Source organism: Hemitrygon akajei, chromosome 7 (genome assembly GCF_048418815.1).
Source record: "Hemitrygon akajei chromosome 7, sHemAka1.3, whole genome shotgun sequence".
Classification (NCBI taxonomy): domain Eukaryota; kingdom Metazoa; phylum Chordata; class Chondrichthyes; order Myliobatiformes; family Dasyatidae; genus Hemitrygon; species Hemitrygon akajei.
Window position 1 is genome coordinate 93,990,597 of NC_133130.1, and position 16,873 is coordinate 94,007,469.

General features: G+C 39.9%; 1 protein-coding gene across 6 annotated transcripts in view; it reads right to left on the reverse strand.

The window, feature by feature from the left end:
* stxbp5a (syntaxin binding protein 5a (tomosyn)) overlaps nucleotides 1-16,873 on the reverse strand; it is a 220,186-nt gene that overhangs the window by 87,928 nt on the left and 115,385 nt on the right. For all 6 annotated transcript variants that reach the window (XM_073051464.1, XM_073051461.1, XM_073051467.1 and 3 more), the window contains exons 14-16: nucleotides 16,020-16,060; nucleotides 8,513-8,733; nucleotides 7,512-7,690 (exon numbers count right to left, since the gene is read on the reverse strand). In XM_073051464.1, coding sequence (XP_072907565.1) covers nucleotides 7,512-7,690; nucleotides 8,513-8,733; nucleotides 16,020-16,060 — 441 coding nt within the window. The remainder of the gene's footprint in view (nucleotides 1-7,511; nucleotides 7,691-8,512; nucleotides 8,734-16,019; nucleotides 16,061-16,873) is intronic.

A 16,873-nucleotide genomic window follows, 5' to 3' on the forward strand; every position in this document is an offset into this window, starting at 1 on the left:
GATTCAATTATTCTTGTTTTCCTTTACTAGAGGTGATATTCCTCTTTTGCCTAAGATTTTATACGCATAGATCAGCCTCTGTTATTTTGCAAAAGGAGTTTCTGGTATCTGCAAACGAACTAGTGTGAAAAATCTGATTTGATCACGTGAGCCTCCATTCCAAATCTAAGAAAACTTGTGATGCAGGAAGCCATGATCGACGGAGCGCCATTTTAACAAATACCACTAACTTAAAGGTCACAGCTACGCGCACATATCCAAGTACTTTTTAGGATGAACAACAAATTCTTAAATCCAATTGGGTGAAAAATCTTTTCATTTCTCCTTTATCTTATCAATTACTTATACCTCTATATTTTGACTTTCAGCAAAGGAAAACAGGTATTTCCTATTTTTCTCTTTCTAGGTCCAACATAATTTTATACATCTTGAGTTAAGTTCCTCATCATCTTCTTTAAACACTTTATTGACCTGTCTTACTTTAATAATTTGTAGAAACAATTCAATCCTTTCCTCTGCACTTCTTTGCACTCTCTCATTTATTGCACTTTCTCTTTCCTCACTGTACCTCCCAAAGTGCATTACCTCACTTCTCTGCAATTAATTTCATTTGTCACTTTTCACCCCAAATGACTCATACTTTTCTGTAGTCTAGCACTTTCCTCAACATTAACTACAAAGCCAAAAGTATTTCCTGTATACGTCTTCATCAAGCCCTCTTTACTTCAGTCTGAATCATTCAATATATGTATTATGAAAGCAAGGAACTGAGACCTAAGCCCTATGAGCACCCCCATTGGAAACAGCTTTCCATTCACAAAAACATAATTAACCTTTATCTATGGTTTCAAGCCATCAGGACTATCTTGGATCCTAGTTTGCCACTCTCCTGGGAGCTCTTACTTTATTGACCGTATTGCCATACAGGACACTGTCAGATGCTTTGCTACAATCTGTAGAGACAGCAACAAATGCACTCTCCTCAGTGAGTCCTCTTGTGACCAACTTTTAAAAATTCCAACATGAACTTCACTTAAATTTGACTGTACTAAATTAACTATGCCTTTCTAAATAAAAGTTTATAGCGCCCCCACCCACTAAAATGATTCCAAATTTAAACTAACTAGCCTATAATTTGCTACAATAGCATGAAATTACTTGGTTTATGCCTTCCTCCCTTTTTAAACAACCCACAATGGTAGCAGGTTTCCAATCCTCAGGCAGTTCTCCTTTCACCAGCAAAGATTAGAAAATGATTGTTAACGGCTTTGCAAATTCCTCTCTAGAATTACATTAATAAGCTGGTTTCATCCTGGTCTGATGACTTACTGCTTTCAAATATGCTGAATGCTTCAATGCTTTCTTTTTTACTGCATTTACCCATCTAATATTTTACACTGTTCTGTTATGTTAGCTTTTCCCACATCTTTTTTAAGGCAATCCACAAGGTATTAAGGGCATTACATACATCCTATAATGCCCCCCCAAATACATTTTCTGGTCCCTTACATTTCCTTTACAGATTTTTGTTTGAGTTGACTTGCTAGTATGTTTTCCCGATTTTCTATTTAATTTCACTCCTACACTATTTCAGGCTCTCAGCAGTATTAAGCTCTGGGTAGCCGGACAAAAGCTTTCTTTCTATCTCTCGGGTTTTCATGCACACAGTTTCTGGAGATACAGAGAATGGTGCCAAAAGCAAAAAATACTCAGCGAGCAGTAGAAAATGCCTTGTTAATGAGAGAAGTCTGAAAGAATGGCCAAACTGGCTCAAGTAGTTGTAACTATGAGTTACAACAGCGGATGCAGAAGAGCACTTCTGAATGCACAACATGTCAAACCTTGAAGTGGATGGGCTACAGAAGACCACGAACAGAAGGTAGCTACTAAAGTGGCCACTGAGTTTATGTCATCCGGGGGTAGTCCACACAATTTTGGGGAAAACCTTTAATGCTGAACCTCTTGATTCTCCTTAAAAGCTCCCACTGCTCAGACAGATTTATCAAATATCTATTTCAAGACTACTTTTTCACTTAGTAAAACTGGTCTTCCACTAAGTTAGAATCTACAATTCTTTACCATTGTCTTTTCCATAACTCAGTGAAGTCTAAATGACTTCTGATCACTATCTACCATTGTTTCTTCCATTGATCCAGCTTAATGTTCTGAAACTACATCCAGATTGCATCCCTTTTGATGGACTTACTACCCGTGGAATCTGCATACAAACTGAGGAATTCTGTTCCCTCTATGCCTTTTATGTTGACTGTATTCTAAGTGAGGAACTGAACTTCCAACTACAGGTGTCTCCCACTTTACAAAAGTTTGCTTTACACCACTTCGCTTTTACGAAAGACTTACATTGGTACCTGTTTTCGCTAACCAAAAGAAATCCGAAGAGGATTTTCGCATTTATGAAAAAAACGTGCTTGCTTTAAACTTGCGTTTACCCCGAGAAAGACTACCATGACCACAAAGCCTTGCGTGGGCAGGTGTGTGTGCATGCATGTACGTGCCAATTTTTTTCCTACAAATTGGTTTTGGTTAAATCTTCCCGATTCTGGTAAGTGAAACTACACTGTACATATATTATTTTTCCCTTATATAGGCTGTGCATTTACCATATCATTCCTGCTTTTACTATATGTTAGTGTTATTTTAGGTTTTATGTGCTATTTGGTATGATTTGGTAGGTTATTTTTTGGGTCTGGGAATGCTCAAAAATTTTTCCCACATAAATTAATGATAATTGCTTCTTTACTTTATGCCATTTTGGCTTACGAAAAGTTTCACAGGAACACTCTACTTTTGGATAGCGGGGGAAACCTGTATTACTGTCCCAATGCTTTCACACGTGCCGAAGATTTGCCCTCAAATATTTTTGATCTTTCTTCCTAAGACAGTTTGGTCATCCATAGCATACTTTCAAATGTACTGCTCTGCTTTTGTTGTTTGCTTCAACCTGGACTCTTTTGAGGATTTCCTTCACACAGGAGATTGCTTCTTTAACCAATGCTGTCACACCTTATTCTTGTACTAAGAATTGTTAAGACATTTTTTTCTGGCACTGGTTTAGCAACATTTAAGAAGATAAAATATCATTCTTCCAAGTGTCTCTTTGCCCTTACTCAACTGCCTTCCTCACTATAGTTTTTGCAATTTTGTATGTACAATTAAATACAGCTAGACTCCTTTACTGCTTCTTTCTAACCTCTGCTGTTTTCCAAAATCTATCATTAGTTTAATGGTATTGCAGCTCTGTTTTCCTCCCTTATAAATGTATGCTTAGCTTTCTACCCAACTGCCAAAATCAGCTACACCCTGCACAAAAGCACCACCAAATCTATCCATGAGAACATGAGATCCAAGCCCTGTTGAAGATACCACTCATTTGGCCTATACACTCACCAGAAACTGTACTGACACTCCAAGAATATGACGCCCTCTACCCTGTGCCATCACTCCAGCCAGATGTTATCCACCTACATTCTGTATTTTATGGTATATGGCACCATAAGTGACCTGGAGATTACTGTCTACTTAATCTCTTTTTCATCTACTTAAAATCAACCTGCAAATCTTCTACTGTCATTATGCCTGTGACATTTGTACTGATAAGACAAGGGCCTATAGCTGGGATTCCTCTCCAAATACTCTACCGTCTCAGTGTTACCTTGATCCTGGCACCAGGAAGGCAACATCCTTGATTTACTGCCAAGACTGGAAAAATCTTATCCGCTTCCTTATAACAAATACTATTTTCTTTTCATCTCTAACTCTAAGTAAACAGCAGTAAGGCAGTCAAAATGATAGAAATCTGATGGAACTGCAGGACCAGATTTACCAATGCTACAACCTGACTGCTGTTGGCTGTAGTCTCCACTGGTCAAGATAGAATTTTGAACCACAAAAATGAGCAGAAAATGCTCAATTATCTACATACTGGTGGAAGATTGTAGAAATCAATGATATGACAAATATCTATAACATTATTTTCAAACAAGACGAATGTGAGATATTTTACATTTAACCTAACACAGAGACATTTAATTTATATTTCTAAACTCATTGAGTCTATGCCAACTTAGGGAGCAAACATGCTCCTAATTATTTCCTGGTAAGCTACTCTTCCTTGCATTCTGATCAACTCTGTGCTTTTGTGATTTTGGCACATTGGCCTTCATAAATCAAACTATTAAGTGCAGGAATTGGGATGTTATCTTGAAGATGTACAAGATGTTGGTGATGCATAATTTGCATTCCAGTCAAGATGGCGCCTGCATGCAATGCTCCTTCGGTCAACATCCTCTAGATAGATCATGAAACCACATATTTCACTTCTCTTACGTCTTTCATCTTGGATGTGATTCTGAAACTGTTGGAGCCTGTGATTTGCTGTTTGGAGATTGTTTGGGTATTCCAGCAAAGCTTCCATTGTTTGCTGATTAAAGTGATGAGGGAGATTGAAACATCGAGGCAAATGCAGAAGTTTGGAGATCTTTTGGGTGCTTCAGTGCTATGCAGTCTCTGAGAGGAGAGGGTGCAAGCAGATGTTTGGCTCCATTTCACCGATTAAAGTGACGGGGGAGAGTGAAGCATTGAGGCGGGTGTGAAAAGTGGGCGCCAGTTGCCTGTCTTTTGTTCGCTGAGGATTGCTCTGCTACGTTACTAGAGAGGGGAAAGCCTGCCACTGTACCCGGAGTGTGTTACCTAGGTTTTCTGTGTTTTGGATGTGGACTTTTGACTATAAACTTTTTTTCCCCTCAGTCTTAGTTTTTAAAAAAATATTCTGTGTCTCTCCTCCTCCCCAATCGTACTTGTTTTTTTTTGAGGGGGATTTGTGGGGTTGATGTGCCTGCTCCATTTTTGTTCACTTTTGTGCGGGGGGGGGGGGGGGAGGTATTTGCAGGTTGATGATTGTGCTGCCTTTCTTTTCTTTCTTGGTTTCATGGCTACCCAGAGAAGATGATTTCAGAGTTGTATGCTTTGAGAATAAATGTATCTTTGAGAATTATGTGCAATTCTGGTCACCTACTTACAGGAAAGATATAAATAAGATTGAAAGAGTGCAAAGAAAATTTACAAGGATGATGCTAGGACTTCAGGAACTATGTTATAGGTAAAAGTTGAATAGGTTAGGATTTCATTCCCTAGAGCATAGGAAAACCAGGAGAGACTTGATACACAAAACTATGAGGGATACAGATAGGGTAAATGCTAGCAGGCTTTTTCCACTGATGTTGGGTGAGACCGAGAACTGGAGATCATGGGTTAAGGGTGAAAGATGAAATGTTTAAGGAGAACATGAGGGGGAACTTCTTCACTCAGAGGCTGGTGAGAGTGTGGAACGAGCTGCCAGCACCAGTGGTGGATGTGTGTTTGATTTCAACATTTAAGAGAAATTTGGATAGGTATATGGATATTAGGGGTATGGAGGCTATGGGTCAGGTGCAAGTCAGTGAGAGAAAGCAGATAATAGTTTGGCACAGCCTGAATGGGCCGAAGGGCTTGCTTCTGTGCTGTTGCGTTCTATGATTCCAAGAGTCTTCTCCCTCCAACTCCAGAATCAGATTTAATATCATTGATATAAGTTGTGAAATTTGTAGTTTTGTGCAGTAGTAACAAATTATAAGTTGCAAAAAAAAGTATTACGAAAGAGGAATAGAGAGGTAATGTTCATGGGTTCATAGAACATCAGAAATCTGATGGCAGAAGGTAAGAAACTGTTCCCAAACCACTGAGTGTGTTTTCAGTTTCTGTACTTATGAGAAGAGGGTATGTCGCGGATGGTGAACGACTTTCATGATTGATGCTGCCTTCTTGAAGCTTCGCCTTTTGAACATGTCCTTGATGGTGGAGAGGCTTGTGCCTGTGATGGAACTGGCTGAATGTACAAGCCTCTGAAGCCATTTACGAACCTGTGCATTGGAGCCTCTGTACATAGTGATGTAACCAGTCAGAATGCCCTCCATGGTACATTTGTAGAAATTGGCTAGAATCTTAAGTGACATGCCAAATCTCCTCAAAGTCCTATTGAAGTATTGCCACTGGCGTGACTTAGTTGTGATTGCATCAAAATGTTGGGCTCAAGATCAATCCTCTGAGATGATGATGCCCAGGAACTTGAAATTGCTCTCTGACTAAGTCATCAATAAAGATTGTTGAGTTTTCTCCTGACTTTCCCTTCCTGGTCTATAATCAAATCTTTGTTGACATTTAATGCAAGGTTGTCATTGCAACACCATTTGACTAACTGATCTATTTAATTCTTGTATGCCTCCTTGTCGTCACCTGAGATTCTGCCCACAACATTGCTGGCTTTGGCAAGTTCATAGAAGGCACTTGAGCTGTGCCTAACCACATAGTAATGACTATCAAGGGAGTAGAGTAGTGGTTAAGCATACATTCTTGAGGCACACCTGTGTTGATTGCTAATGAGGAAGAAATGTTGCCACCAATCCACACTGGTTGTTTTCTCTTGATTAAATAGGGAGGTAAGAGGCCCAGGTTTTGAAGCTTGTTGATTAGTACTGATAATGTTGAATACTGAGCTGCAATTGGTAAAAAGTGACCCAACATAGGCTTGCTGCTGTCCAGATAGTCCACAGCCCATGGAGAGCTGGGGAAATTGCATCCAATATAGACTTCTTGTGGTACTGGGAAAATTGCAGCTGGTTCAAGTACTGTCTCAGGCAGGAGGTATTCTAGCAATGACTGAACTCTCAAAGCAATTTATCACAGTAGATCTAGTGCTACTGGTGATATTCGCTGAGACCGCTCACCTTGCTCTTCTTGGACACTAGTATGATTGATGACCTTTTGAAGCAGGTGGGAACTTCCGACTGGAGGAGAAAGAGATTGAAGATGTCCTTGAACTCTTGTGCCAGTTGGTCTACACAAGATTTCAGTACTTTGTCAGGGCCACTCTCATAGTCTCATTCCTCTTTTTTTTTTTACTATCACTCTACTACACCAAAGAATTAGTTCATTATTATTGTCACATATATCAGGATATAGTGAAAAGTTTGCCTTGCATACTGTTTATACAGATTAGACCATTACACAGTGCAAAAACCAAAGAAAGGCAGAATAAAGTGTAACAGCTATAGAGAAAGGGCAGTGCAGATAAACAATAAGGTACAAGACAATAATGAGGTAGATTGTGGGTAAAAAGTCCAATTTATTGTATCAGGGAACTATTTAACAGTTTTATAACCGCAGGGTAGAAGCCATTCTTGAGCCTGATGATATGTGCATGCCAGATTTATCTACCTTCTGCTCAAATGAAGAGGGGAGATGAGAGAACGTCTGGGGTGGGAGGGGGGTCTTTGAATAAACTGGTTGCTTTACTAAGGCAGTGATAAGTAGAGAGACAGAGACCACTTCGATAGTACTTCCCAGACGGTATTAACTGATATTAATGAAGTTTTGCAGGTCAATATATATTCAGCACTCCTTTTATAAAAATGATACTAAAGAATAAAGTTGACTAATGTTTGGTCAATACTCACTTTAGACAGGGCACATTATCGCGGAGGCCATCTGATGAGGTGCTGCTTGTGGAAGGGTGAGACTGAGAGTTTGTAGTCTGGGAATTTGACCCCTGACATGAAATTCCCACTGATGGTGTTTGATCAGTCTCCGGTGACTCAAGATCATTAATTTCATAATGTAATCGGATTTCAAGCATCTACAGTAGAAAACACAGGAAAAGGAGGTAAGGGCCTTGTCTCAGCAGTAATCTATTCAATTAAGATTTTGGCATCTGACTTTGGTTTAAGCAAATTTCAGTAAGTGAATGTTTGTTGACATTATCAGACTAGAATAAAGAGGGTGAAATATGAGCTTTTAAATGGGTTCATGAAGGACAATGCCACAGCATCAACCCTGGTGGTCACAATTTCAGAGCCTAAATTCAACAAACTTGAATGTCTAAAATCTTAAATTTGTAAGAGCTGATCAAAGACTGATAGAAAATTATCAGTTTCCAGTCCCATAAAATCTTTGAGGTAACTATATTTCAATGTTCTCTACTCTTTTTGATAGCCTGTTATTACTTGGTATAATTTTCAATGTTCTTTGGAAATTTCCAAAATTAGAGTTTTGATGGAGTAAATAAGCAGACATATTTCTTGACAGGAAGGTCAGTAACTAGAGGACACATTGGCATGATAACAGGCAACAAAACAGGGAAGATATGAGGAGATCTTTCATTAGGCAGACATGATCTAGAATGTACTGTCTCAATGGGCAAGGGTAGTATTGTATATACAATATGAATTCTCAAAGATTAGTTGGTTAAGTATTTGCCAGGGAAATAGTATAGATGGGGAGAGTGTGGGACTAATTGGAGAGCTCCTTCAAAAAGCTGATCAAAAAGGCTGTGGTATATAACTTAATGATACATTTCAAAACTTCACTATTAAGAGTATGGCAAATTATATTCACATGCTCATTATAAATATTAACTAATATCATTGCATATGTGCAAGTATAATAACTAATGACACACCTGGATAATATCTGTTGTCACTTCTTGTTTGCTGAACTTGTAAACAATGACATGTGCTGATACTCCCGCCACACACAGCATTCTGCTTTCAGGACACCATGAGATTATCTGAATGGCATACGGATCTTCATCCACTATATCTGTGTATGGTTTGTCCTCCTTATTTCGAGATTTTTCAAATACTTTGGATGTCTTCATCTTGTACAAAACTTGTAACGTTACTAGCAAATAAGAAAAACGTGGAGAATATGGAAATTGAATCAAAGCTAGATAAGTTTGTCCCAAATTAAAAATAAACTGATTACCGTAGATTCCGGACTACAGAGCGCACCTGATTAAAAGCCGCTGGCTCTAATTTTAGAAATAAAATCATTTTTTTTATTATACAGGCCGCTTCGGATTTTAGGCCGCACCGAATTTCAGGCGGAACGGATTTTCGGCGCACTGGATTTCCGGCGGACCGGATTTTCGGTGCACTGGATTTCCGGCGGACCGGATTTTCGGCGCACCGAATTTTCGGCCGCTTGTAATATGAGATATTTACACAGAAAGATATTACACGTGTTGGGCTTCAAATTCTGCCCTGTGTTCGTTTTGGAAGAGAGACAACCAACACCGGATTACAGTGCAGCGTGGCTTTATTGCAGAACGCGTTTTGCCTTCCCCTTACATTCTGCTCTTATTTATACTCCTTTTTCCCCCAAACCAAACCCTCGCTACACATATTTGGTAAGGCTAAACTTTGTTATACCTACCGGTATTTGGTAACATCGGACACTTGTGTCCTTATTGGCCCGATACCATTCACACACGAGTTTTACTGTTTTTGTGCAGCGGAATCCTCAGTTTCGCTCCCTCCCTCCCTTGTACTGCTGTCTAATATCACGTGAGCCATTCCTGACCTGAAGCGGCAGTCCCAAATTAAATCTCCACCGTCTCACCATCGATTCATGTATGCCAAGATTACGCGCAGCAGCTCGATTTCCTTGTTCAACCGCCAGATTGATTGCCTTTAACTTAAAAGCTGCATCATATGCTTTTCTTCGAGTGTTTTCCATGTTGATGAGGGTGAGTACAAATGGCTGATTTACAATAATTTGTGAAGTGCGCTTGATTTATCGTACAATTTCATTGGACCTCTGTGAACTACTCATCAATTTTATTGGTCTACTGTTACGAGGCAAAATGTTTTGGCGGCATGGGAAAAAACTTTCTATTAGCCGCACCTTATTATAAGCCGCTATGTTCAATGCTGTTCAAAGCATGGGAAAAAAGTAGCGGCTTATAATCCGACATCTACGGTAAATATTGACCATTTTATCTTTGACAGACTGTAATATAAGCAGGTAATATCACTAATTTCTAGTTGCATTATACCAAAGAACCAAACAGCAGCCCAAAGGAGGTCAAATACATTTGCCATGCCCCACTCTTGGGTATGATAATGTTTGATGCCTTCTAATCCAAAAAGTTTTGTAATATCCTGTGAGATAAGCTTCCTCCATAGCAGAAACTAACTGAAGCAAAAGATGATAAAGTGACAAATTAACCAATAACTTACATAAATTGAACCAATTCATGCACACTGCCAGAAAACAAAGGGAAAACCTAAGTAATCAAATTAAATTCCTTTCCATAAACTAGTTATATAAAAAAGAAATTATTCTTTCAGAAACAAACATCCGATAGCCACTACCCTGTTGTATATCATGTGATCATCCAATATCTTACATCATTTGCCAAAGAGCTCAAAACTACACCTTTGTCTAAAGTTGGTTGAAAGTTAAAAAATTTGAAGCTTAAAAACCAAGAATATTTAAACCAAAGCCTATAAGTCCAAGGGAACCTTAACTAACAGTCTCATGCTCCTTTACAAACAAGAGAAAATCTGCAGATGCTGGAAACCCAAGCAACACACACAAAATGCTGGAAATACTCAGCAGGCCAGGCAGCATCGATGCTGCCTAGCTTACAGAGTTCCTCCGGCAATGAAGTAGATTTAATTGTTCTTTTCCTTGAGTTTTAAATTGGATAGGATGCATAAGTGAAGCATGATACAGCACAGGAAGCAGCCCTTCAGCTTGCCATGTCTGTGCTGGCCAAAACAGAATTTCACAACATTGAGACAATCTGTTGCCTGTATGCACTTGACACATTATAAGTATGTCATTTAAAGTGTTGGGCAGTTATCGAGGTCCAATTAACCTGTCAAAGTTCAAGCTTTGGAGGTGGACTAATACCTCCGAGTTAAAGTTTTAATGAAGATATTGAGAAACACAATAAACAATTCAATGATGAACTATAATCACCCACTATTATTGAATTTGATATTTCTTACAAGATATATGGCCAGTTGGCCTAAGAAGTTGTGCTGGCTCTTTCAGCATACCATTGACCCTACCCCTCCCCATTTACTCCCCCATAGCTGCTACTACAGCTGTACTCAGAGGGGACATAAGGATAGAACTCAAAAACAGGAAGAGTACAGTCACTCTGATGGAATTGTAATACAGAACATAGTGTGTTTAATATGGCTTTTTTGGCCTTGGTCACCAGGAAAGGCTCTTGTGGCAAAGTGAAAACAGATTTCTACAAATTGATCTAAATTTGTTACAATTATTAAACACAAGATAATTAATTGCATAATTTTCTCACCCTCTTCAAGTCAGTATTTAGTACATGCACCTTTGGCAACAATTACAGCCTTGAGTCTGTATGGATAGGTCTCTATCAGCTTTGCACATCTGGACACTGCAATTTTTCCCCATTCTTCTTTACAAAACTGCTCAAGCTCTGTCAGATTGCATGGGGATCGTGAGTGAACAGCCCTTTTCAAGTCCAGCCACAAATTCTCTTGGATTGAGATCTGGCCTTTGACTTGGCCACTCCAGGACATTAACTTTGTTGTTTTTAAACCATTCCAGTGTAGCTTTGGCATTATTGTCTTGCTGGAAATCAAATCTTATCCAGTTCTCTTGCAGACTGCATCAAGTTCTCCTCCAGGATTTCCCTGTATTTTGCTACATTCATTTTACCATCTACATTCACAAGCCTTCCAGGGCCTGCTGCAGAGAAGCCACCACCATGCTTCACAGTAGTGATAGTGTGTTTTTGATGACGTGTGGCGTTTGGCTTAGCAACAAACATAGCATTTAGTCTGATGGCCAAAAAAGCTCAATTATGGCTTCATCAGACCATAGAACCTTCTTCTAGCTGACTTCAGTCTCCCACATGCCTGCTGGCAAACTCTAGCTGAGATTTAATGTGAGCTTTTTTTCCCCCCAACATTGGCTTTCTGTTTGCCACTTTCCCATAAAGCTGAGACTGGTGAAGCACCTGGGCAACAGTTGTATGCACAGTCTCCCATTTCAGCCACTGAAGTTTGTAATTCCTCCAGAATTGTCATAGATCTCTTGGTGGCCTCCCTCACTAGTCCCCCTTCTTGCACAGTCACTCAGTTTTTTGAAGATGACCTGCTCTAGGCAAATTTATAGCTGTGCCATTTTCTTTTAATTTCCTCATGACTGACTTAACCGTTTCCCTAGGGATATTCAGTGACTTGGAAATTTTCTTGTATCCATTTTCTGACTTGTGCTTTTCAATAACCTTTATGTGGTGTTGCTTGGTGTGTTCTTTTGTCATCATGGTGTAGTTTTTTTGCCAGGATACTGACTCACCAGCAGTTGGACCTTCCAGATAACTGGTCTATTTTTACTACAATCAATTGAAACACCTTGACTTCACACAGGTGATCACTATTTAACTAATGATACGACTTCTAAAATGAATTGGCTGCACCAGTGATGATCTTGTGTGTCATATTAAAGGTGGGGGGTGAATATTAATGCAATTATTTTGTGCTAAATTTAGATCACTTTGTAGAGATCAGTTTTCACTTTGACATGAAAGTGTCTTTTTCTGTTGATCAGTGTCAAAAAAGCCAAATTAAATCCACTGTGATTCAATGTTGTAAAGAAATAAAACATGAAAACTTCTGGATGGGGGGGGGGGGAAAGAGGGGTGAATACTTTTAATAGGCACTGTAAACTGGGACCATCTTAGATTTTGATGGGGCAGAATATGTTAAGTGCATCCTGGAGGATTTCTTAAATCAATATGTAGATAGTCTAACAAGAGGTGCTGTACTGAATCTGCTGTTAGGTAATGAGCCTAGCCAGGTGTCCGACCTTTCAGTGGGTGACAAATTAGTGAATGAGTTAAAACTTAACTCATTAAGTTTTAAGATTGTTATAGATAAGTATAGAATTTGTGGGAGAGTGTTAAACTAAAGTAGAGGAAATTATGAGAGCATTAGGTGTGAAGTAGGGAGAGTAAAATTGGGAACAGCTGTTTTTAGTAAGGTGCACATCCAACATGTGGAGGGTGTTTAAAGACCAACTGGATAGAATACAGGACAGGTATGATCCAGTCAGAAAGAAGGACAATGATAGCAAGGTAAGGGAACCACAGATCTTGAGGGAGGTGATGAATTTAGCAGGAAGCAAAAGGAAAAGTATGTAAAGCTTAGGAAATGACATTCAAACAGAGCTCTCGAGGATTAGAAAGAAGCCAGAAAAGAACTCAAAAGGTAATTGGAGGGGGAACCATGAAAAGTCCTTGGCAAATAGGATTAAAGAGAATCCCAAGGCAATCTTTACATTCATCTGAAGCAAGAGGATAATGAGAGAGAGGGTGGGACCACTCTGGCACAGTGTTGAATGTGAAGGATGTGGGTGAGGTCCTTGATGAGTACTTTCAACCAGCATTTATTCAGAAGGACGTGGAGGATAGAGGTCAGTGCCAAGAGTATTAATATGCTGGGGCATTTCGAAGTAAAGGAGGAGGTTGTGTTGGGCCCCTTAAAGACATTCAGGTGGATAAGTTCCCAGGGCTTGATGGACTGTACCCCAGGTTACTGAGAGAGGCAAGAGAAGAGATTGCTGGGACCTTGACTAATGTCTTTAAGTCCTCTCTACCCACAGGCAAGATCCCAGAGGAGAGGCGAGTAGCTAATGTTGTTTTATTATTCAAGACGGGAACCAGGGATAATCCTGGAAACTATAGACCAGTGTTTCTCAGGGAAGTTACTAGACAGAATTTTTAGGGATAAGATTTATGAGCATTTGGAGACCCTTGGACTAATAAGGAGATCCAACATGACTTTGTGCGGGTCAAGTCGTATCTTACTAATTTGAATTTTTATGATGAGGTGATGAAGGTAATTGATAAAGGTAGAGCTGTGGATACTGTCTACATGGATTTCAATAAGACATCTGACAAGATTCCGCATGGGAGGCTCATCCAGAAGATTAGGATGCATGGGATATGCACTCCACGCACTCACCACTCTCTGCATTAAAAAAAAACTTACTACTGACATTTCCTCTCTACCTACTTCCAAGCACCTTAAAACTGTGTCCTCTTGTGTTACCCATTTCAGCCCTGATTGAGGTTGATAAGATTATGAGAGGCATAGATAGAGTAGACAGACCACGTTTTCCAGGATTGAAATGTCTAATACGAAAGGGCATGCACTTAAGCTGAGGGGGCAACTTTAAAGGAGAAGTAGGGACAAGTTTTTTTAAATATACAGGGTGGTGGGTGCCTGGAATGTGGGTAGAGGCAGATATATTAGGGACTTTTCAGAGATGTTTAGATAGGCACATTAATGTGAGGGGAAAATGGAGGGATAGGGACTTTGTATAGGCATAAGGGATTAGTTTAGTTGGTCATTTGATTACTAATTTATTTGGTTCAGTACAATAGTGTGTGCTGAAAGGCCTGTTCCTGAGCTGTACTCCTCTCTGTTTAGCTTTTAATTTAATTTAGAGGATACAGTTCTTCCGGCCCTTTGAGCTGCACCATCAGCAACCCCTGATTTAACCCTAAATGAATCACGGGACAATTTATAATGACGAATTAACATACTACCAGTACAACTTTAGACTATGGGAGGAAACGGGAGCACTCAAAAGAAACCCACACATTTCATGGGGAGGACGTATAAACACCTTACAGAGAACACACAGACCTCAATGGAATGGAAGGAAAGGTCTCAGCCCAAAACACCAACTGTACTTTTTTTCCATGGATGCTGCCTGGCCCGCTGAGTTCCTCCAGCATTTTGTGTGCATTCCTTACAGAGAACGCTGGGATTGAACTCTGAAGTCTGATGTCCTGAGCTACAGTAGTGTTGCACTAACTGCTATGCTGCCATGGCACCCTATGTTGGAGGAATTCAGTAAGCTGTGGTCTATGTTCTCTAACAAGGCACACAAAATACTGCAGGAGTTCCAGAAGGCCAGGCAGCATATAAGGAAATGAATAAACAGGTGATGCTTTGGGCGAGAACCTTCATCAGGACTGGAAAGGGAGAAGAGGCCATAATAAAGTGGCAGGAAGGGAAGGAGTACAAGCTGGTTGGTGATATATGAAACCAGGTGAGGGAAGGTGGGTGGGAGGGGTAGAAGTAGTCAAAAGCTGAGAGGTGATAAATGGAGGTAAAAGGCTGAACAAGAAGGAATCTGACAGGAGAGGACAGTGGACTAGGGAAAGAAAGGGAAATGGGGCGTGCACCTTAAAAAGGTGATCGACAGATGAGAAGAAAAGGGTCCTCTGCTATCAGAATTCTGCTCTTGAACTTAATTCCCTGACTAAGGGTAACACACCATGTCTTAACATCCCTAGTGACTTGCATGGCAACTTTAAGGGATCTGTGGACGTGGACCCAAAGATTCCTCTGTTCCTCCACACTGTTAAGAATCCTACAATTAATCCTGTATTCTGCCTTCAAATCCAATCCTTCAAAGTGAATCACTGCATGTTTTTCTGGGCTGTACTCCATCTGCCACTTCTCAGACCAGCTCTACATTTGTCATTGCCCCATTGTCACCTATTCCTCCAGGAGTCTTCCTGCATTTTGTGGGTGTTGCTCTGGATTTCCAGTTGATGCAGAATCTCTATGTTTATGATTACTTCCCTATAACCTATTCTCTTACATACCCATCAACTCCATTCTGATTCTCCTATCTCATTGATACCAGTTCTAATTTACAGTCACCAGTTAACCTGCTTTTCTTTGGGATGTGATACAAAACTGAAACACTGAGCAGAGACCTAGCGAGCCACAGGCAGAATGCTCAAATTCACAGACGGCACCAGAGGTCAGGATTGAACCTGCTGCACTACTTTGCCTCATTAATAACTTGCTTATTTTAAGCCTTGAGAACATTAGAAATCTCAATTACCATGAAAACTATTAAAATAAATTTTATTGCAACCCAAGAGCTTCTTGTATAATTCAACTGCTTGCTGGAAAATTTCTAACCTATCGGTAATTGGCACAATTTGATTCAGCAGAAGGTAACACTAACTTGCCCAAATGAAACAATACAATGCCATTAACTTTGGAAAGCAACATCATCTTCAAACCATGATGTTTATAATCGGACAAAAGTTGCAGTCCGAGCAGCATTAGATGCATGATAATGAAAATTCCTCAACTTACTGGCTGAAGCATCCCAGAACTTCAGTGATCCATCTGCATGCCTAAATGACAAAGGGGCAGTGGGAAGAGATGTAAGATTTAGTATCATTTGCACTTTCAAGATTTTCAACCAAACAGAAGGCAGAAAGGTATACTTCCCTTGCATATTAAAATTCACAGTAAAATCCTGTCAATTTTTTTTTATTGTAGACACCTACCTCTCTAGGTTTCTGTACAAATGTAAAAAATTATAGCTTTGAATCCAAAACAAAATAACCTCATTCAAAACGAGTCTTCAAGAAGTAGAATTTAATATCAAACTGGTCATGTTATCTGTTACAATGCACAGAGAACTGGAGAAACTCAGGTCAGACAGCACCCGTGGAGAGTAGTGGATAGTTGAAAACCCAATGCCCTCCTCTAAGACTGACCCCAGCTTTAATGTCTGCCAAATTTTAACCATACCCTCTGGCTTCCCTGAGGCAGAACAGTCTATCCTTAGTAGAGGCCTCATCTTTGTACTTGTATGTGCAGCTCAATGAGTTCTCTGCCTGCCATGACGCTAAGCCCCTTTTCCATCACCTCTGTACCTACTGTTTTTGAATCCCTCACCGCTGACCCTGTCTCACACTTCAAACACTCCTCCTCTTCTTAGGATACCTCCTTTTGGCCTTTTGCCACTGGCATCAAGCCACTGTTCCCATACCTTATCACTTCTGAAAAGCTCCTATCCACAGCCTCCCTGGGCACCTTTCATGCTATCTGTTCTGTTCGGGTGTTTTCTTGTTTTAATTTGTTCTTAAAATGTGAAAGTGACTGACATGTGTTGCTCTTTTTCAGTTACTCTCACAAGACAGTACGTCCATGGCAAGGTC